Raw genomic sequence first — 26624 nt, forward strand, 5'->3', positions numbered from 1 at the left:
ATGCTGACAAAAAAACTGAAAATCTTCTGTGTGGCAAGTCAAACATTAGACTTTGGATTTACAAATTATTCCTGGTAGAATTGATTGGTCAGTGCCCATTGTCCTTTTCCCATTTATTTGCTATTTACATTCTAACTTCCTTTTAGTCACCTTGGCAGTGCAGCGTGACATCAGGGCCTGCAACCACACTCCTCGGGCGGCGAATGGTTTTTGGGTTGACCGCTGAATCAGTTCTAATGGTGGCCCGCAGTTCGCTGTGCCGTGCGGCGTGCTTATCAAAGCTCTGGCCTGAGGCGAGATATGAGATACCAACTGTCAGGCTTACTGACAGTCTTCAGATAAATAAATTATGCTTAATTAATGGTTATTATAGAAGTTATGTTATTCTTTGCATGTTATGATTGACTGAAAAGCATAAGCCATGACTTCCTAATCAGACTTAAGTAAAGGCAATGACAAGCAATTTGCTAAATCTATGAAAAAGTACATTATGGAAAAAGCAGTAGCCAACATGAGATAGATGGTTAGCTGGAGATTGAATTATGGTGCCTGATTGATCTGAAGAAATGAAATCAGACAATGGACACTGGATAATACATCAAAATAAGAGCTGGATATTGACTAAGCAAAGCATTATTCAATGGCAGATCTATGTAGCATTCTTTGATTTGTATGGGACAATACAATGCTGATGTGTTTTCAACAACTGCACTGAATTAGTTGTTTAAATTTTTTAAACACTCAGTGCAGGAGGGAGTGCTGTGATAAATGGTCCACCGTTCCACAATGATGAAAGGAACTGAACATAATGTGCTAATTAAGCCCAGTTCTCACTATGTTCTTTACATGCATACCCTTTTTGTTTCTCAGAAAACAGCTCTGCGAAAACACCCAATGAAACCTAATTACCTCCCAACATGTGACAGGTTTCATTCATGAAAAAAAAAGGTGGTGAAAAAATCTTCATCCATCCCTGTTACTCCCACCCAACCGCTACAGTTCTCTCTCTATCTCACTCACTCACATTCTCTGTCTGTCTCTCACTCTATGCAGCTTTTTCTGCACCTCCTAGCAAAGCGAAGGAGGGAGAGATGCATGTTGCCATGGCAACAGCTACCTGTTCATTATCTTTAGCGAGTGAAGAGCAGCACTACTTTGGGAATCAGACTCGAGGCTGGCCAAGCACAGAATTATCTGTGTTTACAGATCCTACCACTTCTCTACTATGTCTAGGCCAGAGAGGGGAACAGCAAGGTAGTCAAGAGAGATATTTAAAGAGATGGGTGTAGGACAGCTGTGAGACACACAGAGAAGGTAAGAGAGCAAGAGCACCGCTACATCATGAGAGCTGATGTATTTTTAATGACAGTTTGAGAGATAAAATAAGGGGTTCATCCCAAAATAAAACTTGCTATTAATCTATATCCATGATGCCTTTTTAGCACCGCATTAAAGACTAATAGCTGAAACTGTGGTCCTTCCTTAGTGTTTCATGAAAAAAGTCAATGACTTGAGGTTTAATAAAGGTTTAATAAAGGTTTTGTGCACGGCTGTTGCTAGGTGACGGACACGAAAACAAAGTGCCAAAATGGAAAGACGTTCGCACATTGCGGTCATTCTTCTTTTACAGAATCTTTTGGTTTTGGACATACAGAAAGCGACTAGCGCCTATCTGACGCAAAAATATTATAAACATTCAGAACATCACACGATGTATGCAGAAGCTGTTTTTGAGACCAGCAGACATCATCACTGTGTTTGCCCTGGCACAGTCCTGCTTGTCACCAAGGTACAGTACGTGATACACACACACACACACACACTTACACACATACATAACTGAACGTTATGAAATCGCTGCTTTGTTGTACTGTTGGTGGTTCATTCCGCTATTTGGTACAATTGCATTCACACCAGAAGTGAACCGGACCAGAGTTTGCATGGACAGTACTGTAGTTAACTACAATAGCACAATGCATTGTTGGAAAAACTAATGAGCAATTCAATATTTTTTTTCTCAAATTGTATCACTCAGACATCATCTGAAGCACATTGGTCTGAACTGTCATCACACAGGTTGGTACAGTATATTGGTATAAGGAACAATAACTTAATTCGTTCATTTATTCATTCATTCATTTTACTTCAGCTTAGTCCCTTTATTAAATTGGGGCTGCCACGGCGGAATGAACCTCCAAATTATCCAGTATATGTTACACCCTTCCAGCCGCAACCCAGTACTGGGAAACACTTATACACTCTCACAATCACACGCATACACTACGGACAATTCAGTTTATTCAATTAATGGAGGGAAACCTAAGCACCTGGAGGAAACCAACGGGGAGAACATGCTTCTCACAGAAATGTCAATAGACCCAGCCGGAACTCAAACCAGCAACCTTCCTGCTGTGAGTCGACAGTGCAAAGCTCTAAGCCACCATGCCGTCCATTAAGTGATTTCCTCGTGCAAATTTATCCATATTGTTTGCACATATTTCAGACATGTAGAGAAATTAAATGCGACCTGGTTGTTATCTTTCTTAGCTTGAATTGTTTACTTGCTACTTTATTACTTTATTACATCACACTCGTGTTCTGATTCGTTGCCGAAAAACCAATTAGAGCGCTGTCTCCAGACAATAACCAACACCGATACAACATCCTAAATCAAGCCAACAAGCTCCAACATTAACCCAATGAGAGGCAATGTTTAGAACAAACCAAACCAACTAGCCTGACCAATAGAACCCAATGGCCAACCAGCGACCTGTGTCCCGTCCCTTTCTAAGTTCTAAGTAATGAACATCAGCTTCTTGCACAGACTGATTCATTTTGCTTAACAAAACCTTAATGTATTGTCATGAGCCATGACTATTAACTTTATTTATCTGTATTAGTATTTAATTTTTTTGGGTGCTGGTAGCCATTGACATTTTATGAATAACCAAAAACCACAGTCCCAACTCAACATATTCTACATCTTGGATTACCTGAGGGTAAGTAAATCAACAGCAATTTTTTTTTATTTTCCTATTATCCCTTTAACTAAATGTATAAAATATGCATGCAAGCAATCTTTTAAGTTATGCTAGCTCTTGGGTGAGAACAAGTATAGAATAGATATGGGGTTGTATGTGATGATGCTGATGATAAGTATGATTTGAAAGATCAAAAACATCCAGCACTATTTCAAATGAACTAGAACCATTTTTAAGACATTTCCTGTTGGTGAAACACTACTGTTACAGTATGTCATGCCTGAATTTCTTTCCCAAATTTAACAGTGGTACATAATAAAAATGTTCATCTAATAATATCATTCTTAGAAATCATCAGTACCACTAATAACTGGTAAAACATTGTCAATCATTTAGCACTAAAGTACTCATCAACATAAAATAAATCTCCAAACAGTCCAGATTTGTTAGATTCTAAGATAGATGAATACTCAGTAATATGCTAAGTCAACCTTACCTGTGATCTCAATGGGTACAAGCTGAGCTGGAGTTTGTCGGCCAAGGTACCAGCGAGGTTTCTCTGCAACAGGTGGACTCAGTGCAGCATTCCAGCCTAGAAGAGACTTCTCTGAAGCGCAAGGGCTCGGGTCCTGCGCCCGGACCCCTAAAGTTGTGGTCTCATCCTCACACACCTGCTTATTTGCAGGCTACAGGTAAAAGAAAGAGAAAATGATAGTATGCATATAATAATTATTTGATTATGATTAATTACTAATTTTGTAGTTGTGATGCCTTGTAATAGAACCCAAAATGTGTTTTAATACTAAGGTTAATTCTGAAGCATGAATTTGCATGTTTAGAGGCACTGGTAAATGTCAATGATTATTTAATTTACAATAATAATTAAAGGCATAATTTACTCATTATATACTGCACTCTCGAGTGGTTCCAAACCTTGAACACAAAAGAAGATATTTTGATTAAAAAAAAAAAAAAAAAAAAAAACTGAAGACCTGTAACCATTGACTTACTGTAGTAGGAATACAAAATACTATGAAAGTCAATGGTTACAGGTTTCCAGCTTTCTTCAAAATATCATCTTTTGTGTTCAGCTGAAGAAAGGAACTCATAAAGGTTTGAAAGCAGTAAAGGCTCACCCTAAATAGTGCCTGGCTTTTAAGTTTTGGGTGAAGTATCCCTTTAATTTTGCTCAATAGTCATTGACTTAGTAGCTGAATTAAAAAAGATTGTTGAGTTGCTGTTTGTTTACGTACTTAAAACCACCAACTCAGAGAAGCCTATAGCTGTTTTCACTCAGGGGACAAGCCACATTTAATTAGATTTCCATTCTTTACACAACATAAATGCTTTGCATGAAGCTAATTAATTTGTTTGTGGACCAGAAGTCAGATTCCAGCATCTACTTCTTACTGACTAGTTACTAATTTTGTAAATGGTAACACCTTAAAAAATGGTCCATTGCTAGTTAATGTAATTACTAACATGAACGAGTGCTAGGCGACTAATCAAAAAGTAATAAAAAATCAGCAATCTGCGTCAAGCACACATATGGGGCTCTATTTTAATAATCTACTTTCACTATTGTAAGGATGGAAAATACACTCTGCGCCATGGCACATGATCTAACAGGGTAGAGCTTTTTCTCTTAATGAGTTATGGGTGTGTTTTAAGCATAAAGTGCATTAAACCAATCAGTGTCTCATCTCACATTCCCTGTAAGAGTCAATTGTGCAGTGCCATGGTGCATTTACTATTTACATGGCGGACTTTGAAAGGGAAAAAACTGAACGCTTCACTAGCGAGAAAAGTTAAACAGACCATCTGCAGCGCGAGGATAAAGAATAAGCCTCCTCCATTCGGTCTCTTTACTTTCTCTTTCTCTTCATTTTTACTTTTTCTCCTTTACCTCCGTGGATAAGGAAAAGGTGTTATATGCACATGACTGAAGACTTCCATTAGCCTACATATTTAATGTTGTTTTTTAAGCTAAAAGATTTGTTTAAAAACTATTTCTAAATTCAGTTCTAATATAACAGTCATATCCAAACACACGTCTTGTTCTTATTCCCCATGTGGTGATGCAGACCAAAAAAACCCGACAGGTGGACAAATCTAAGCTTGTTTTTATTAAAACAAACATGAACATATATATATTAAATAATACTGCTAATAATAATAACATTATACAAAAGCAAATTGTCATCAATAACCTGAAAAATGCCCCCTCACATGAAGAAGGCCAGGCAGTGTTTTTATATTTATGTGGAAAATATATATAATATTTTAATACTTTTTTTTATATTATTTGTAAAGATATTTGTGTATTGCTGTGCATTCTCTTTGTATCAAGCAATGTGTAGGCGTTTAAGGTGCACAACTAATGCGCTCAGCGCTGGACTTTAGACCTGCTTTCAGCTGGTCAATTGTGCAGTCTATTTCAATTCCTTAAAATAGCAACACGCCAGAAAGGGCCTTAATTTATAGAACACCCATGAGTCCACAAAGCGGCAAATGGATTTGCTATTTAAACCATGTGGTGCAAAACGGGGGTGAATTTGGGTTGTGCTGATCTAAAAAGGGCAACAAATCACACCTAACACATCTTGCGCCTTATTGCGCTGTGTATGATAGGGCCTGTGGTCAAGCACCGCCGTCTTGCAGTCCTATAGCCCTCGCTGTGGCTGATGCAGACGCTGAAGTTAGTTGTTTTCACTTTTTAATAAGAAAAAGTTTAATAAGAAAGAGGTTTGTTTAAGACATTGTGTGTTTTAATTTCAGATGTTCAACATTGATGTTCAATAAATAATCATATATAGTAGATAGTGTGTGTTTCCTTCGATTATTTTAAAATCATGTAATGCACTCTGCATTCAAAAATATCTCACTTGTAATATGTGAGCATATTTACTGTACAAAACCTGTCAGTGAACTGTGAAGGCAAACACAATTGACAATTGTGTTTGTAATTTTGTACAAATTACAATGTCCAATTAATCGAGATTTTAATTATGCGCCAAATCGCCCAGCCCCAACACAAACAAACAATTAGTTGTATATTTATTAAGGTATTTATTCAGGTATTTATTTTGTTAACACTAGTTAATGTTATTTAAGTTAAATAACATTCATTTATCTTAGTTCATGTCAACTCATGGCGTGTTAACTAATGTTAACAAGCACATCTTTGGATTTTAATAGTGTTAAATATTAAACCATGATTGATAAAGTTTATTTATATTTAGTTAATGTTCGTAAATACATTAAAATTAACTAATGGATGATTATTCTAAAGTGTTATCTTGTACGTTTATAAAGTGTAATAATGCAGCATACAAGTAGTTACCACAAAGACGAATTCCGTCTTCTTGTTGTTGAGTGAGGAAGGCGACCGGCTGAGAGTTGTTGACGTGTCCTCCGAGCTCTGAGAGGAAGGATGTTTAAATGTCTGTCCTGTCACTCTGTTATCATACAACTGCTCCTCGAAATCTGAACAGACATAGACACAATGTGCTGGTTTTAGAGTTAGCAAGACACTGAAATCAATGGATGAAATCTCCCTCGCTCTTCATCAGAAATGTTCCCTGTGGCTCTTGTAAACAGAATGATTACCATTACATTCATTCCCAGGACTCCCCTCACAAGACCCCACCCCATTCTTGTAGCCATCTTAATCCCCCAAAACATTCTCTTTAACCCCTCCTCTACATACTCAAAAACACACATACAAAAACATGCTCACTCTTTTTCTGAGCCGGGATGCCGCACTCTTAGACTTGGGGTTGCCTAGCAATGGTGGGCTGTCTAAGACAATGGCATACCTCCGGAGTCAACAATAGCCTCGAGCCCCAAGTTTAGCCTCGTTGAGTCCTCTTCACATGCTGGGACAGAGCAGAGCCCAGCACAAGCTAAAATCTTAAACCTCTACTAGAATGAGTGAGACAGAAGCAAGACATGCACAGCTTCTGAATCTGCGCTAGCATTTGCCTGTTATGCTGTTCTATTTGAGGAATGGTGCTTGACCAGATGGCTTTTAAATCGACACACTAATGAGATACATAGAAAGACAATCCTCCAGCCTCAGACCTTAAGTTAAACACTTGTGCTGAATGTATTGTGAAGACTGATGGACGTCATCTGATATGTAAAATCCTACTGAAATATGAAAAGATGCACTGACTATTTTCCAACAGCTGTAACTGAAAAAAAATGCACATCTAAAAGCTGATCTAAAACCCACTCTGCATTTTTAAAATAATTTACCACTTGGTAATTCTAAATGTGGAAACTGTCAACAAAGCAATTTCGCATACATAATGTCAACTTTCACACATCCCCATACAGCAAAAAAGTTTCAAATTCGAGGCACTATTTCTTGCAAATATGTTTCTATGCTAGTGTGCTTTATGTTATGTCAGTAAGACGAGTAGGCCTTTAAAAATCTGCATTTCTAATTCTGAACATTGATACACTATTCGACATCATGATCCTAGAAGTCTGGTTGCACAGCATTTTTAGTTATGAGACATTCTGTCTCCACTCTACAATATATAGGGATTGAAGTTGTTAAGTGTCCATGTCAGAGGGGAGATCTTAATTAATCTTAATAAATTGCTGTTACAACGTGATGCCTTTTAGATTTTCACTCTAGATACGTTGATTCCAAAAGTTTTAAACGAGGAGTTAGATATTCCTCCTTTTCTTTAATGTTTAACTAGTTGTTTGAGTAAAGTTTTTTTTCGCCTATAATTTGTTGTATTTCTTTTGTTATGTTTTGTCTTTATTTCATGATGTATTATTGGGATTTGTTTCTGTTTTTTTTTTTTTCGTAAGTATAATTTACAAATGTGTTTTTCTATTTTTTGTTATAGGATAATGAATGAGATCATGTGATCTGGAAGTGTATGAAAAAGAGCAACATACTGTGATGAACACTGCCTGAAGACATTACACGCCTTGTATCAGCTTTTTAATTTAATAAATTGGCATTTTTGGAGCTTTGGTGTTGAGGCCTTTTTTTATGTTTTTTCACAGCTGTAATTGGCCAACATGCAATGCATTCTACACACAAACCACACAGCAGATTCCTTGTAAATGTACACAACTATCCCCACTTTTCCAAACACAACTTCCTACTGTACACTACTATTTGGGGTTAATAAGAGGTAATACGAAGAAGGAATAATTTTATCAAGCAAAAATATATTACAGTAATTAAATTTAAGTAGTTGACACTGAAATCCGGTGCTGTGATTGCTGAAATATCACCAACAAAAATATCAGGAACTAATAGATTAAATTCAATAATAAAAAATATGTATTATTATATAATAAAATTATAATATAGTAATTAAAAAACTTCAGACCTGATGTTCAAAGTTTCAGAATAACCTAGAAATACATTTTCCCTGTTCTTAAGGCTTTCGTGAATGAAATATTCTTTAGCATTCTTTATTCTAAATTCAATATTCTTTGCTTCAAAAGCAAAAAAAATAAAAATAAAAATACTAAAAACAACAGCATGACCTGACACGTGATTTCCATTAAAACATATGCAGGGTCAGGATTCACGTGTATTAAAATATAAAACATTTAAATTAAAATGTTTTCAAAATTATTGAAAGAAATCTTTCTGTCCCCAAACATTTGAAAATGATTGCAATTCTAAATTGTAAGATAAATGCATCTACATTCCACCCAACAGAAAATAAAGTAACAACAGAGTGCCAGAACTCACCATCCCGTGGAAGAAGAGTCTTCACCCAAAATCAAAACTTCAAAAATGATATATGGCAGAGGGTAGCAGTTGCAGCAGTGAGACTGAATGAGTGTGTATATGTGTGTGGAGGTATTTTCAAACACACGGTATAGCCCCCTCCCCCTCCCCCTCCTCCTCCACTTCCCCCTGACCTGAGCCAGTCAGTAAAACTAATGGGACTCAAAAAACTCCATTCTTATTAGCCAATCAAATGGCTCGCCTAGACAAGATGCCAACCACTCAAGCACGTATGAGTGATCATGAATGACCTCAAAGCATCGCCTAACAAGATGCTCACTGAAAACCACCCATTTATTAAATATGGGTCACTCCTCGTCTTTTGTATGCAGTAGAGGAATGGAAGAGTTCAAGAGCAACAATGCTTCTTTTCTTGTCAATTTGGCTACTTTTTGTCTGGTCTATTTTCAGTTTTCTCTTTGTTTCTCATTCATAACAGAAAACAAATCGGGTTTAAGTATGAGGGAGTATTAGTACAATGTCACTGATTAGCTTATGCTGTAGATGCCTGATCTCTTCTGCGTTGATGGGCCTTTAAGTTTGCTAACAAATGCATATAAAAGCAATAGATAAGATCTTTGCTCACAGTGTTTTCCTGTCAAATATTGTTTTAACCATAAAATTAATCTACTGCAACATTCATTCATTTTCTTTTCAGCTTAGACCCTTTATTAAACCGGGGTCGCCAAAGTGGAATGAACCGCCAACTTATCCAGCACATGTTTTATGCAGCGGATGCCCTTCCAGCTGCAACCCATCTCGGGGAAACATCCATACACACTCATTCACATACATACACTTCGGATAATTTAGCACCCAATTCACCTGTACCGCATGTCTTTGGACTGTAGGGGAAACCAGAGCACCCTGAGGAAATCCATGCCAACATGGGAAAAACATGCAAACTCCACACAAAAACGGCAACTGACCCAGCCGAGGCTCGAACCAGCGACCTTCTTGCTGTGAGGCGACAGCACTACCTGTGCCACCGTGTCGCCCACTCTACTGCAACATATATTATGTAATTTTAGAAATTTAAAAAGGATCAAAGTGTAACAAATTGATTACAACAAACTGCATTAATGGGTACATGGTATTTTAATTTCAGTCAGCCAGCTCAAGCACTTCCAGTGAAAGTCATTACAAAATTGTCACATTTAAGATCTGATTTCTTTAAAATTTGAAATCTATTATAAAGTGGGTATTAGAACAGGCAAAAAACAATGAATTAAATTACACTATTTCATGTAATTTTTAGTTTAGGCGCTATCCTGCTGCTCCCGAAGGCACTTGCATTTAAAGGTTCTGTAAGTGCTTTGAAACGCGCACTTTTATTTGATGTTTGATGTAATTTCAACTGAAACATGAAGCGAGAGTGGGAAATAGTGTTGCATTTAAATTTTGCACCAGTGCTTTTTCTATAAAACCACACACCTGATTATAAATGGCTCTGCTTGCTCATTACAAAAATGATCATTTATCACGTATCTGGCTGCGTGATCTTTAATTTGCATTGCCAGCAGGTAACCTGCGGAACTTTCTACTCCGGTTGCCACTTTTATGGGATTGTAGTCTCAAGTTAATTGGCTTTGTTCATTAAACCTGACCTCATGTCCTCTGTTTAGATTTTTAGCTAAGATAATGTCAGCAAAATGATTTCAATAAGAATCCATGATTTCACGTGAAAGCATAGAATTTTGGTTCTGTTTACACCAGCTATAAAGTTGCCTTTTTATGTGATAACATATGGATGGAATTCAAATGTAAAGGAGTTCTGAAGCATTTGACTACTTTCAACCACTTCCAGGGCCAGTTTAAAATGCATTTGATAGCTTTCATAGTTGAAATGCTTCTTTACAAACAGCCACTAAAGCCCACCTACTCTCCACCTGATCATAACATTACAGTACAGTGTTGGTGAAGCCAAACAGGATTATAGGTTTGAAGTAGCTTTGCAGCTATCAGAGCAGAAATAAAAGCTGCAGCTGCCTTGCCATTTTTCGTTGTATCTTTTCATGTTCATATGTAAATTCATTCATTCATTTACTTTTCGGCTTAGTGCCTTTATTAATCTGGGGTCGCCACAGCAAAATGAACCACCAATTTATCCAGCATATTTTTTACACCCTTCCACTCACTGGGGAACATCCATACACTCATTCACACACATACACAATTTAGCCTACCCAATTAACCTATACCACGTGTATGTGTCACGCAATGTCTGTCTAGTGAGCTTATCAGAATAGGTAACCCGTGATATTTAATAACTGATTTCTTTTATCTTTTCCGTGATGACAGCACATAATATTTGACTAGATATTTTCAAGATACTAGTATGCAGCTTAAAGTGACATTAAAAGGCTTAACTAGGTTAATTCATCAAGTTAGGGTAATTAGGCACCTTAAAATGGTTTAAACATTTTAAAACTGCTTTTATTTAAGTCGATAAAAAACAAGTAAGACTTTCACCCGAAGAAGAAAAATTATAGGAAATACTGTGAAAAATGTTTTGCTCTGGTAAACATCATTTGGGAAATATTTAGCCTACCCAATTCACCTGTACCGCATGTCTTTGGACTGTGGGGGAAACCGGAGCACCCAGAGGAAACATGCAAACTCCATCTGAGCCGAGGTTCGAATCAGGTTCAAACCAGCGACCCAGCGACCTTCTTGCTTGCATATATGTATATAATGAAAAGTAACTAGTAACTATTTAAGTGTCATTTTTTCTTCAAATACATTTTTACTCTTACTCTAGTAAATTTTGAGGTTTAAATCTGAAAGTGTACCGTGTTTCTTTAACGAAATAATCTAATAGTCTAATAAATGAATCGTAATGGTTCAGATTTTTTGAGAAATCCACGCCAATGCGGTACATCACCAAATATAAAGTGGTTCCGGTAAAACGTGAAGGCTTTCCATTTAGACACTAGCGGAGTGTAGAGGATCACAAGACTGGTCATGACATGAAGATGACAGATAGAGATTCGGCTGTGGGGAATAAATGGTTAAAGTTTATTTTTTACAAAAACACCACACTATAGCCAACCTAATGCTGTGTTTGTTCCTGTCATTTTTCTGATGATTGATACAATAATCTACGCTGCAACACAGGATTTGCTGGCTGTTTCCTATTAAAGGAAGGAGCAGCAGAGACTATTATGTATGGAACTTTGTCAAACTTTAACAGGGACTTTGTCAGCAACGGTTTCAGTTCATATGAACACGTTTCTTCTTCCTCTAAATCATAACATGTAAGTGTCATTGAAATTATTGCCTCGTTTTTGTAGTTTGCAAAATATGTGTTTAATTGTGTGTTGTAACTTGTAATCGTTCAGCGTGGCTTGTAAATTACGTATGTATTATAGATCAGTGCTTGTACTGTATCTCCCAGGTTAAATATGCATGGGGCTATTCACATATTGCGTCTTAAACCACGTTAAAAACGTGACGTGTGCCTCTTCCTTTACCGATTTAAATGCGTTGCTGAACTCACGATCCTCTGCCTTTTTGTCATTGCTATGGCCACCATCAGCTGTTCCTCACACGTGTGGTTGTCACGGTCACACAAGGATAGTTATATCTTTAAGGGCATTTATTAGTGCAATGCAACAGATGCAGAGAGATGAAGCAGGTAGGTGGTGGAGCAGAGGGAGAGCGATCTCACTCACAGTTCATATGGCAAGTATCAAATCTTCAGTCAAACTACATTTAAGCTTGGTCACCTCTCTTTAGCAGTTGTGTTTGGATCCAGAGGCGAAGAGGGAAATCCATGAAAGAATATGAGAGGAAGAGGGAGAGCTGATGAAGTGTACCATCCAACGTTGATTCCAGCCGGTGAGTGAATGAAGGAGTTGGGTATATATAGTGTGTAGTGATTGCAGGTGTATGTGTGGGTTATCAGTAAGTGGGTGATTGTTTACAGGTGGGTTGAATGGTGGATGGTGATGGGGAGCAGTGATTGGAGCACCAGGAACAAGCTGAGGGTGTGACAACGGTGCTGTCATTTTTCAAAATAGTTCAACTATTTCCACTGTGTGAATTAATACGGAATAGCCGCATTTCCACTGTCGGGCCATGGTTTTTATCAAGCCAGGCTAATCGCCCGGAAGGTTGAGCAATGAGGCCGAAATCATGTCGCATTTCCACTGTGAGGCTAGTAGCTCACAGTGCATCACGCAATCCATGGCCCCAGAACGTCCCCCGAATTAAACGTCACACAACCCGACCAGTTCAGTGTGAATCAGGCAGATAAAACACACCATCACATCATCACGAAGCCATTAAAATGAAGACAACAAATGACTCGTTACTTTACGGTGTTACAATATATGTCTATACACACAGGACTGTGTGATTTCATTTATTATATTAATTTACTCGCCGACCCACTGCTGGCATCGTGCATCGAGTGGTCTCACCACTAACAGAGGGACCCAGCGCAGTGAGCGCACCCATCCAAAATATAGAACCACAGAAATTCTCTGGTAATACCTTGATATGAAATGTATGAAATACTTGCTCATAAGAGCAAGTAATAAAATATAGCCTATATTTCTTTGCGCTCAGCAGCTATCCACTAATAAAGCTCTACATTTATTTATTCATTTTAATTTTACCATGTTATATAAAACATAAACACTTGTTTGAGGACACAGAACACATTTTGTGTTTGCAGTTTTCCCAGATGCATTTCTAAAACGGTGCTGGACTGCATGACAGAAAAGTTTCCGCTTTCACTCACCAGAAATGAGTTGTTTGAATGATTTGATTAATATCATCGTATCAAAATACTTTATAAATAATATTTTAAACCTCCTCCGGTGTTTATTGATTTTAGAAAATATCTAAAATCTTTTTTTCAGACCTTTGTAAAATGAAAGTTTAATATGGCTTTAAAACGGTTTGATTTATGTATTGTAGCCTATATACCTAAATTGTTATAGTTAGCTTTTGTTTGTTTTATATTGGTTTATTTATTTAATGTGTTTTTCATATATCCGTTGAAAACAAATACAATATTTGTAATTCTTTAAATTATGTCAATATAGCTCAGGCTATTTTATCGAGATATGACACTATTGTTTTAAGCCTACAAAAGTAGACACGTAATTTGTAAAGTTTTAAGTATCTCTGTTGTATTCATATTGGGTATTATCTCCAAAATAAACAACAAAGAAAAAAGCTGCTCGCAGCATTAACAGAGCAGTCAAGAGAGCAATTTTTCCCCAGGTTTCTCACACACATACACGTATCACGCACAAACACACATTTTAAACTTGACAAAAACTCTTGATAACCTTTACTGGTTGCTGTGCCTTTAATATGGTTTAAAGATATTTATGCATTACTGAAACATCAGGAGAACGCAGCAAAGAACAGTCACTATGGCTATAAATTAAAACTTTTTATGCAACAGCCTTACACTTAAAAGGGAAACATAAGGGCGATCATAAGCAAAAAGACCCCTAGACTGTAAGGTGTTTTGTGCAATAGCCTATCTTAAACTGAACAGTATGTTTTCTTTTCCCCATTTATTTATTTGTTTGCCTCATATACTCGTGTGCGATCAGAAAACTAGTGTAATAACTGCATGCCAATTTTAACAGACTCGGGCAAAGTCTGCCTCTTCTTTCACTCCGCCTCGAAGCCCCAGCTGGCTCTCTTTGGCCCAAGGTATTCAGCGGGCCTGCTGGCCTCGAGAAAGCACCGCTTTGGTCCGATCAGGACCCGAAAGTGACAGTGGAAACGCGACAGGCCTTGGCTCGGCCTGGCTCTTCCTGGCTCGCTCGCTTTAGGCGCGATAGTGGAAACATGGCTATTGTGTGTCATTGTTATTACTTGGGGTTAGTGTTAAGAGTAGAGTAATATGCTGGTGTTTGACTGCATTGCTTTAATGCATTCCTGCATTGGGCTCTCACATACTCTGTGCTACTTCATAACCATGGTGGGCGTTTCTCTCAACAGACACAACAGATTGGGTCATCGGACCAATCAGCGCAAAATAGCTTCGTGCTAAAAAGGGGTTTAGGAACAAATGAATCACTGAACTAATCATATGTCATGATTAATCATATAAGTCGTTAAGATAATTAGGTAAAAATTTATGCATATTATAAGACAAAACCAAAATATGGTGTTTGTAATGCATAATACGGGCTCTTTAAGTATGTCAAGCACTTAAGTACATTTTGTGGTTTTCAACGAGCCTGTCTTGTCTGATCCCACTGATGAAACACTTCTTGATACGAGGGCCTTACATCTCTGTAATACTATAAATATCTTTTACACAAATGTTGCTCTTTGTCCATATTTCAGTCTTCTTAAAGTTACAAAGAGCAAGTATATTTATGGCTTCAAGAGTTCACACTTAGCTGATAATCAATAAAGCGTATTTGGCATGCTGTCCCGGGAGAGAGCCCTGAGCTCGTAATATCCTCGAGCCCGGGGCTCCCTCTCGTTAGAAGGGCGAGAGGGGAATTCGAGGTCAGGTAGGTCTCGAGAACTCCCCTGCTTGTCACCGTGAGAAGTGTAAACTCAGGTTGTATTGGGTGATAATTTGTTTTAGTCTATTGCTATGGTTTATGTTTTTGGACGGTGGGAGGAAACCGGGGAACCCGGGGAAAACCCACGCGAACACGGGGAGAACATGCAAACTCCACACAGAAACACCAACCAGCCCGATGGGTTGGACTAGCGGTGTTCTTGCTGTGAGGCAACAGTGCTAGCCACTGGGCCACCGTGTCGCCCGATCAGAAAAAGTGGGAGGATGTAGGGGTGGAAGGGGGGGAGCTTCAAGACGAAGATAACTGGAGTGGAAAACTCAGGTTATTTATAATGCTTCCGTAATCATCTAATAGGGCTGATTACGGAGCTAACAAGGAGCCAGCCGTGTTGATTATAAGCACGTGATCCTCTCGAAATTAGTTTATGAATAAACCACACAAATAATATTATGTCTCACTGAGTATCAAGTTTTGAAATAACAGATTCTTAAACTTTCCTCACTCCCACCAAGTCTTTTTATTTGGCAGCATCCCTGGATACCAGACAGGCATATGCCATGGCAAATTGCTATTTATGCACATAGCACAGTGCCACAGATTCGTAAACACTGACCACCCACTCACTGTTGTTTAAGCAACAGCTGCCCAGTCGATCTGATGCTGAGCTTAAACCAGAATAGCATCTCAGATACGTATTAATAGCTGACATCAAACAAGAAAGAGATAAAAGAGGGAAATTCAACCACGTACAGTCGCATGCGCTCACTGGCACAGGAGTCACGAGCGATGCTGACATATTCATTTAGCGCATAGGGGGAAAAAAGCAAAAGAGAAAGGGAGACTGTGTGTATTCTCAACAAATGGAAATTAATCTAATGGATCCCAAAGTATGAGTCAGAAATACAGAGGGAATGATGGGAGACGGGCGCAGGGAGCAGGGATGCTCAGAGGAGCAGAAAAACAAACACTGCCTCTCTTCCACGCTCTGGGAAACACAAGACGGGAATGGAAGTGGAGGGTATTCGCAGACGGCACGCATGCAAGGCGATGCAAAACACACACACACACACACCCAGAAAACAGAAGGAAAACACATGATGGGCAGAAGCGGGGAGGCAGACGGTCAGAGAAGCACAGAGCTGAAGTGCAGCAGCTTGACTCTCCTACCTTGCAGCAGACTCTGTAGGTTGAGCTGAGCCTCCTGGTGCAGCTCCTGCACACACTCTGGCCTACTCCACGAGCCGAACACATTCACATGCTGTTGCCATGACGATTGGAAGTGGGCCGTTCGTTTGCTCTCCGAGTCCAAGTTGGTGGCGGCTGGCAGAGAGAGAGAGAGAGAGAGAGAGAGAGAGAGAGAAAGGGAGGGGAGAAGAACCAGAGATGCAGATACAAGGAGGAAGTGAGAGAGAGAGGGAGAGATGCAGAAAGGAGGGAGGAGACAGGAAAACATACATAAATAAAAACTGAAAGATTTGCATATCTTTTTTTAAACATTTGCATATAGGTATCAGCATCAGCAGAGATGGAGCAACGGTACACTCACAATCAAAGGGCTGCAAACTCGTAATCACAGCAATTAATTCATTACTACACAAATATGCTTTACTGTCTGGCAAATCGAGCCAGGTACCAAAACAGAAAGATGTTTCTGCATGCATTTACTGGACAAAGGAGGTGCTCTCTCCTGCTCTACGGAAGTATTTTAGCATCTAGACAGTTTATAAAATACTTTTTATCTTTATCTGTAGGCAGTAATTATAACCAAAACAATAAATAACATAAACAATAAGCTGTAAATTATTTTCTTCCTGTTCTATATATTCTATTAATCCTTAAAGGGCAAATACTAATTCATCAGGCTTATAATTCAATAAATATAATTCAATTATTCATATGAAATATATAATTCATATTAATTACATAGAATTAATAGCTGCGCTGGACAAAAAAAAAACAAATAGCACAGTATTGTATGCTTAATTTGAACAAGAAAAAAATATATTAATACTGAAACATTAATTAAATGTTTTAGAAAACAAAATAATAACTTTCTCAAACATCAACAAAACACATTTTTTTTTAAAGTAAATTAAAAAGCAGAGTGATTGTATTTCTTGAAAAGTAATGCTTCAATTATTAATCTGCCAGACAGAACCTTATAATTCCAAGCGGAAAATGACTTTTTTAGAATTAGAAGGTTCTGTCTGTATGTGCCCTTTTTTTGTTTTTACCCTAATTTTCATATTAAGAAAATTTTAATAATTTAAATTTAGAGTACATTTAAAGGGTCACAAAACATCAAAACACATTTTTTTTGAGCTGTTGAAAGTCGTATATGTGTCCCACACTGCTAAAAAAAAACTATTAGGACACATATATTTTACTAACAAGTGAAAATTGGTTGTTTTTGCGTTATTTCGAGCAAATTCGTACTTCCGGTTTGAAACGAATTTTTGAAGCTGCGTAATGGCCATGAGATCTTAGCATGTATTCCAGCATGTAGTTATAAATGTAAAGTTGTTTACATTTTAAGACTTTAAATTAAATACGAACCCTAGCTTGGCTCTATAAGGTTCTTTCTGTGTGCCAATCAGCATTTTGAAAGCCGACTAAATAATGTCGCACAACATAAAACTGAGAAGTAACCTTAAACTATATAGATGTGTGTAAATGTGATGATTTAAAAGCGTTTTTTTGACATTGACATAAAATGTTATATTCTACTTTGTTGAAAAAGAAACAGTTATTTAAAAGCTTATTAAATGTTAAACGTAAAATATTTTTATTTGTGTATATATTTTAGTGTTTATTAAACTCAATTGTTCACTGTCTGTTTTCTTTTAAAGTATTGAAGGGCAAATACTTAACTTAATTCATAAGCCATGTATTGTAATTCAATAAACAGACTTATTATAAAGTGGGTTCCCATATGGTCCAGTTAGGTCTCAATGCAAAGGCATTGGCAAATTTATGCATACAATTTTATACCTTTAAAATTCTGCAAGCCAACAACACCTCTTTATTTAAAGCTCCCTGCCAAAGAGCAGAGAGACAGAAAAAGACACTGATGAAAAAGGACGCTCATTTATCTCCCAAGAGGTTAACTGAGCACACTTAATTACAACTTCAGCTCCAGCTCTCCATGAGGAAATTAATATGCTATTTCTACCTCTTATGTAACTGATTTTCAAAGCAAAAAGATTGATGGAATTCAAAGCAAAGTCAACATGTTGAGCATCAGGACAAACAGAAGGGCCTTTTTCATGAGGACTGTTTGGGAATGACAACAGGAAATAAGACAAGGTTTAAGAAGGGCCTAAATGGAACTACATTTAAAAAAGCATTGCTGAATATATGAAACTAATTACTGGACCATAATCGTTCTATTAGTTCTAACAGTGTCTTAGAATGTGGTATGATGTTTTAGTGCAATTATAAGACTGGATTATGTAATCTGATGCACAGCACTGAGGTCTTTTCACTTTTCAAAGTAGGGCTAGTGTTTCTTAGCAGCATCATTTAATTTCATGCACAGTAAAAAATAACAAAACAACAGAATACATTTATGTGAGTAAAATACATTGCTCCTGGTATGCTCAATTGCACATTTCAGATGACAAATCCACTAGAGGGCACTTTTTACTTGTTTGTGAATCTGAAATTCCTTACTTATGGAGCATTATGTTGTACATTTCAGATAAACGTCTGTTTTGTACACATCCACTAGAAAGCGGAGTTTGTCAGATCACCAAGTGAACCACTGACCTAGACTCATCTCCATGACCATGGCAAAAAGTTATTCATATGGAGATAGATAGCTGAAGGAAACATATTTGATAATATAAGTTATTTTGTAGTATTTAATTGGTACTCTGCTACTATTTATTTAATTTAAAAAAATTTATTTTATTTATTTTTACTGCGCAAAAATAGTCCTGTATTTGTCAACAATATGTCCCTGCAGATATAATTAGTGTCAAAAGTTGATGGCATCATAAAGATCTGACCCATAATGATCATTTACTGTAAAATGCAAACTGCAGTCAAAACATGTTTAACTATAAAAACTGTTTAAAAATGTTTAACTATAAAAAAGTACTCAGAGGCAGCTCAAATAATGCATCAGTGCTCTTTGGGCAAGGGACCCACCAGAACAAACAGTAAAAATCAGTCCAAGGCACTTAAAAATATGTGTAAAAAATATCCAAAAGCCTTCATTCACATGGCTAATTCTTAAAAAACAATGTGTTATGGCAGAGAGCTGCCTTTGTCAGGGCACAAGTATATTTTTGGAATTTTACAAAAATGTAGTAAGCATGTTTTTACAAATCTTTCAAGAGTTCCCACTCAGAGATATTTGACTAAATAAAATTGTCACATTTGCCAGCATGTGACGAACTACAAATCCCTACATGTCGCTATACACACACCTGTGTCAGGTTTTAACTTCTCACACACACGTAGCTGAAACCTGTCATCCAGGATTCTTTTACACCCTGCTGCAAGCATTAGTATTTCTGTCACGTAGAACTGCTTAAAAAAACTTAAACCCATAATTAAAACTGTGTTTCTTGAAAGACCTATGCACAAAGTTGTTGTTCAGCTTGAAGCAGATTAAGAGTTATAAAGATAAAGTGGTTAACAGAATGTTTCCATTTTGAAGTAAAATGTGTAAATCATAGACTATATTGCAGTTTGAAAAATCTCACATCGTGCAATTTGGTGGGGAGTGTAACTGTTCACTGTTATGTTGTACATTGTTTACAGTTGAAGTCAGAATTATTAGCCCTCCCTTTGATATTCTTTTTTTAAATATTTCCCAAATTATGATTACCAGAACAAGGATATTTTAACAATATGTCTGATAATTTTTTTTCTTCTGGAAAAAGTCTTATTTGTTTTATTTCGGCTAGAATAAGAGCTTTTTTGAATTTTTAAAACCATTTTAAGGTCAAAATTTCAAGCCCCTTTAAGCTATTTTTTTTTCAACTGTCTTCAGAACAAACCATCATTATACAATAACTTGCCTTATTACCCTAACCTGCCTAGTTAACATAATCAAGCCTTTAAATGTCACTTTAAGCTGTCTAGAAGTGTCTTGAAAAATATATAGTCAAATATTATTTACTGTCATCATGGCAAAAATAAAATAAATCAGTTATTAGAAATGAGTTTAAAAACTATTATGTTTAGAAATGAAAAAAACGTCTCTCCGTTAAACAGAAATTGGAGAAAAAATAAACAGGGGGGGGGGGGTAATAATTCAGGGGGACTATTAATCCTGGCTTCAACTGTATATAAGTTATGTTTTCTAAGATTATTTTGGTTGTTAAGAAAATAAGTTACATTTATTATTTGTGAATTTATTTTTGTTATTTGGTTCGGGACTTTTATTTTGAAATCTCTTCGGTTGTATGTAACGGTTGACTACCCGTAAGGTTCACATTCCCGGTAAGCAAGCAAGCGGCAAACACAAACTGTTTGCATGTGCACGCCAGTGAATGTTTTAACTTCAAAGGACTTGAACAAGAGATTTAAGGAGTATTCAAGACTATAGACATATAGCATGCAGCCAACGAGGTATTTAACTTTATATTTGTATTTTGTGTTTGAAGTTTCTAAAGTTTTGTATTTATTGTTTGGTTTTCACAGTGGATTTTGGGGGAAAGGCCATCAAATAAACCAGTATTACGGAAACCAATGCCAGTGTATGCTTGAGAGAAATTACAAATGTGAAGACAAAAGCATCAGATCCAAGTGCATTCAATGGTTGAATTGTTGTGCAGATAAACAGGTGGTAAATAAAGTAACATCCAAAATCATAATCGTACAACGAATCAAATAAACAAACAGAAATAAAACAAGAAACTAAGACAAGACTATGGTACACACACATGACACAAATTAAAGACTCAGTCCCAAACTAATGTGTGCAGGGTGTGTGTATATATACATATTCCAAACAATCCTTGATCACAGGTTTCAGCTGAGTGTGGGTTTTAGTGGAAAGTGGACACAGGTGTGTGCATAGCGACATGTAGGGATTTTTAGTTCGTCACTAATTTGTAGTTCACCAGCAATCTTTCCAGACATAGATCACAAGCGAACGTGACAAGAAAATGCATATTTGGCATGCTGTCCAGGGAGAGGGCTCTGAGCTTAGAAAGATACCCTAACTCATGTTATTCCCCTTATCAGAATAAAAAGAGAGATAGGGGTCCACGCACAGTGTCTAGCCCGGCTCCAGAACACTCCCCCCTCAGACTTATGTAGGTATTAGGTTTAATAGTGTGGAGTTGGGGTGGTGGAGGGATGCTGAATTCGAGAGAAAACAGAGGTATTACATCTTTAACTATTTATAGGGGTTTGGTCCTAAGCTGATTAGAAAATAGAATGATTATGAATAATAAATTAGCTTCATCAAAATTGATCATGCCTCTCCTTAAATTTGTTTATAAAACATCACTTAGTGAATGAGCACTGTCATAGGTCTGACAGATTGCACTATTGTGTCTTTCTATTCGTTTTCATTCCTTTAAACCCTTTTAACACATTTTGCACAATTTGTTTTTAATAATTTTTATTCTTTGTTGTTTTCATTTCTTATACTTGTATACTGTTCATGGTTTTTTATCTTTTATTCTTGTTTATATAAAGCAATTTGAATGACCAGTGTGTGTGAAATGTGCTATATAAATCAAACTTCTCTTAATAATAAATAACAATATAAAATCCACTTAAGTAAATACTAGTAAATAAGTAGTTAGTTTTGGGTCCTGATAGATTTTCTGTCACAGACACAGTGCTTCAGGACAGTGTTTCTCAACCACATTCCTGGAGGACCACCAGCACTGCACATTACCATGTCTCCTTAACTAAACATCTGATTAAGATCATCAGCCCTATTGCTGAGACTGAAAGACCTGTAATGTGTGTGACAAACAAAGGAGACATCCAAAACGTGGAACATGGTTAAGAATCACTGTAGTAAGATACAAACCTAGGCTCAATAAAACTAAGCATTGCCACCATGTTTGATTAAAATAAAGAATATCTACACAAAAAGTAAACTCCCGCCTAATTAGAGTAAGACTACTTGAATCGTCGTCTGTCTAATGTAACATCTAGTCTTTCCATGTTTCCATTTCTTGTCGTGCCAACCATACACCCCTGAACTCAGTCACATACATGCTACGCTTAATTAGCCCAATGCTCTCACCTTCATTAGTGGCTGATTAACTTGCATGAGTTAAATCTTTGAACTACAGGACATTTAACATGGCATGACATCTCTGCAGCGAGACCCTTACATGATGGCTGTAAAGACAGAGGCCATCTGAGACACTACTTGGCTTTTCCTTATTCACATAACAATCACGCTGTGCTGATTAAAGGCATATTCTGATGTGTTTTTTGGTCAAACTAAAAAAACTGCCTAAAGAAGCTCTGAATAATTCATATATTTTTTTATATTTGTTTGGTGTTCTAAGAGGAAAATCCAGTTAAAAGAAGACAAGCGAAACGGGGGAAAACCCTCAGGCTGTGTTTACACTAAGTCTTAATGCACAGGTTTGATTGTTTGACCATATCCATTTATTTGTTTACATTCACTTTGGGCATGACCGGTATCAGATTTCTGTGTTGACTTCTTAAAATCAGTCGGTGATCAATTTACTATTGACATGGTTGACCCTCAGTGTTTAAACGGCTCTTAAAATTCCTGATATATTCATGGTCAACTGTATAAGGATTAATTGTAAATAGGGTTGCCACCCATCCCATAAAATACGGAATCGTCCTGTATTTAAGAAAGAAATTCCTTGTCCCGTTTTGAATCAATACAGGAAGTGTTTTGTCCCTTATTTATCTTTTTTTTTTAAATAGCTTTTCATTCTAATCATCCCACTCGCATTTTATTAAGATGCCTCATTTCCTACTTTTGATTGGGTAATACCTGATGTCATTGTTAGTTTGATTGGTCTTTGTCCAGTGAAGTGGGCGGTCTTTTAAGCGAAGTCTGTCAAGTCTTGAAAGAGAGTAAGGGAAGATGCTTCTCCAGGTAACCCTCCGCGTCTTAACGCAAGCGACTGCAAAATTACCGCAGAGAGTGGGAGGAAACAAATACCTGGCTGCAGAGTGTTATAAATTGTTATCAAGCCAACTGCACGATTTGTCGGAGAGCGTTCTCTGTGTCTCTTGCGGGTCTGGCAGACGTGTGACATCATGCTTCCGGAGAGCAGCATTCCCGCAATGACAGAGCTTCACAAAGTTGAAAGATCAAAAATTGTAATTTGTAAAAATTCTGTACAATGTTAGTGTTACATTCCAATGTAATATTATGATTTGTTTGTTTAGGTTAAGTCAGGAACATAGGCATTCATTTATTACATGAACCATTACATTTAAAACATTAATAAACAACATAATGGCCATGTAAGGAATTTAAACTAATAAATTGCAACTTTACTTATTTTTTTAAATTAGAAAATAATGCTATTTGAAAACTTTATTTGCTAATGTTTGTAGCTAGTTCATGTATGTGCTGTTTCCATGTTTGGATAGGTGTTACTGCAATTAATTACAAATATTTTAAAACCACATCTGTTATCAATACCACCCTTTAAAATTAGGTTCATTAGTATGTTCAGCTAAGTTAACATATAGGTGTACCACACTATTAAACATAACATCAGCTATATCAGTGCTGCAGAATTGTGACAGAAAAGGACTGACTGTATCTGTTTACACAGATTTCAATAAAAGACAGTTTATTTTGATGTCCAAGTTTTCACACTTTCCTGAAAAAATATTTTACGTTGCGATTTACCACCACTGGCATGCTATTGGGTCTGTGATAGGGGATAGTGGCCCACGCTGCAGTATGCATCCCTTATTTTTTTGTATGTAAAAGTGGTAACCCTACTTGTAAGGTGCAATAGGAGATCTTGGAAAATGTTAAGGCTAGCTTGATAGCACTGAAATCCTAAATTCCACCCTGCAAATCACTATCTGAAGCTACACCTCCTGAAAGCATGAACTTGCACTAAACAACATCTGTATGCAATATTTTTATAGACAACCTATCGTAATGTTCGGACTGAACGTTACAATTGGACAAACTTTACTTGGTCCTACACCTTCCACATAGTATTAAAAAAACCCTATTATGGGTTTTTGTAAATGACATTCCATGCAGTGTGTAACAGCTCTAAGGGAATGAAAACATCCAGCTCAGGTTTAAATATGAAAGTGCACTGTGTTTAAAACTATTGATTCTATTGAGTCGAATGAATGATTTGTTCTTTGTTTAGATCTTTTGCCTGCACACGTCAACATCGCTGGCATGTGATCACAAAATAGTGATTAAAAAATAGATTTATTCTTTAAAAACACATATAATATATATATATATATATATATATATATATATATATATATATATATATATATATATATATATATATATATATATAGTGTGTGTGCTTATAAATAATAATATTAATAGAAATTGTAAAAATAATAACAAAATAATATTCTTTATATAAATGTTTGATATTGGCCACACAATTATGTTTCTTTTATCAGTTTAAATGTTTAGCAGTTTAAAAGAATCCCAAGTAATAGGCCTACTTTGTACTTCAATGTTGGGACAGATACACACATTGCCGTTAGATGGCGCCGCTAACTCGGTTTAGTGCTCATGCTCTTGTGTCCACAGAATATAACTTTTCCTGTAATTTAGTCGACTCTTTAACAATATTAAGTCCAGTTGAATTGAGCAGCCTAATATACTTTAACATTCCACCCTGAAAAAATATCATACATTGCTAAAAAGAGTTTATCACTTTCCCTTTCTCTTTCCTTCAGCGTAGTCTCTGCTTTTTAATAGTTTTAAATAATTGTAAAATATATTTTTCTGAATTTGTAATATCATCTAAATTTATGAAACTTTCAGGTATCAAATCTCAAGTGCTAAGCTTTAGCACTAAATTAATGAAGACATAAGGACAGATGACTTATAGAGGACAATAACAAATATATCCTGGCTTGATTTATTATTTACATAGAGCGCACAGGGTCTTGATGCAAATGTGAAAATGTGCACAGCTGCACACACATTAAAAGCAATTTTATAAGCTGGCATATTGTCAGCGGCTTCGTAATACACAAACATTATAGGACTACACAATGTTATTATATTATATACACAGTTGTCTGCTTTGATGACGATGAACCTCACTGAGGTTCATCCATGACGCAATCACACACAATCACATCTATGATGTCGTAATGGGACATCAACAAATATGAAGAGACGGATCCGGTAAAACGTGAACACGCCTTTTCCTTAAGACACTAGTGGAGAGCAAGGTATTATGTGATTAATCATAACAGCAAGATTATTATCCCTGAGAGATAGACCCATTCTTCTTTCTCCAGATCCTGTACATGTTTCTCCTTCTTACACAACATGTAAGTGTCATTAATACTGTTGCCTCGTTTTCTGTAGTTTGCAAATTATGTGTTTAATTGTGCGTTGTAACTTGTAATCACTTCACACGGTTTGTAATCCCGTATCTATTACAGATACGTGCCTGTTCTCAGGTTAAATCTGTATGGGGCTATTCACATATTGCATCAAAAAAAAATTCTAAAAAGGTGACGCGTGCTTCTTCCTTTACTGATTTAAATGCGTTTCTGAGCTTGCGATCTACTGCTATTTATCTTTGCCATGGCCACAATCAGCTGTTCCTACACACATGCAGTCAATTTTCAAAACAGTTCAACTATTTCCACTGTGTGGATTAATATTGAATGTGTGTCATTGTTATTACTTGGGGTTAGGTTTAAGAGTAGAGTAAATGCTCGTGTTTAACTGCATTGCTTTAATGCATTCCTGCATTGGACTCATATACACTTATATACACTCATATACACTTCAATCTGAATACTTCATAGCCATGCTGGGTGTTTTTTCTCTGTTTCGTGCTGAATGCAGTCAACCACTCACAACAGACTGGGTAATCGGACCAATCAGCGCAGATTAGCATCATACAAAGAAGAGGTTTGGGAAGAAATTAATTGCTGAATGAGTCATTTGGGAGTTTTTGGGATAATTAGGTAAAAATCAATGCATATTATAAGACAATGAACGTGTTTTTTTAGGCATATTGATGATAAAAACAGGTTCTAGCTAGATTTGAAAGGATCTTTACCATTGTGGACGTCACTTTGAGTCTTTAAAAGCCCAGAATGTCCCTTTTACTGTCTGAATTAGATTGAATTTACAGAACGGCACCCGTACACGTCTCACTCTCCTAGCTGCATACCGGAAGTCTCATGAAAGTGTTTTTTAAC

General features: G+C 36.7%; 1 protein-coding gene across 10 annotated transcripts in view; it reads right to left on the reverse strand.

Moving 5' to 3' along the window:
* The window catches only part of nhsl2 (NHS-like 2), a 145409-nt gene that overhangs the window by 4386 nt on the left and 114399 nt on the right, over positions 1 to 26624 (reverse strand). For 5 of the 10 annotated variants that reach the window (XM_087261755.1, XM_087261757.1, XM_087261763.1 and 2 more), the window contains exons 2-5: positions 16431 to 16583; positions 6325 to 6467; positions 3478 to 3667; positions 151 to 288 (exon numbers count right to left, since the gene is read on the reverse strand). In XM_087261755.1, the coding sequence (XP_087117881.1) occupies positions 151 to 288; positions 3478 to 3667; positions 6325 to 6467; positions 16431 to 16583 (624 nt within the window). Of the gene's footprint in view, positions 1 to 150; positions 289 to 3477; positions 3668 to 6324; positions 6468 to 8715; positions 8821 to 16430; positions 16584 to 26624 lie in introns of those variants that run through there. The other 5 variants (XM_087261756.1, XM_087261759.1, XM_087261761.1 and 2 more) reach the window with 2 other exon arrangements.

This window comes from Danio rerio, chromosome 7 (assembly GCF_052040795.2).
Source record: "Danio rerio strain M-AB ecotype USA chromosome 7, GRCz13ab, whole genome shotgun sequence".
Taxonomy (NCBI): Eukaryota; Metazoa; Chordata; class Actinopteri; order Cypriniformes; family Danionidae; genus Danio; species Danio rerio.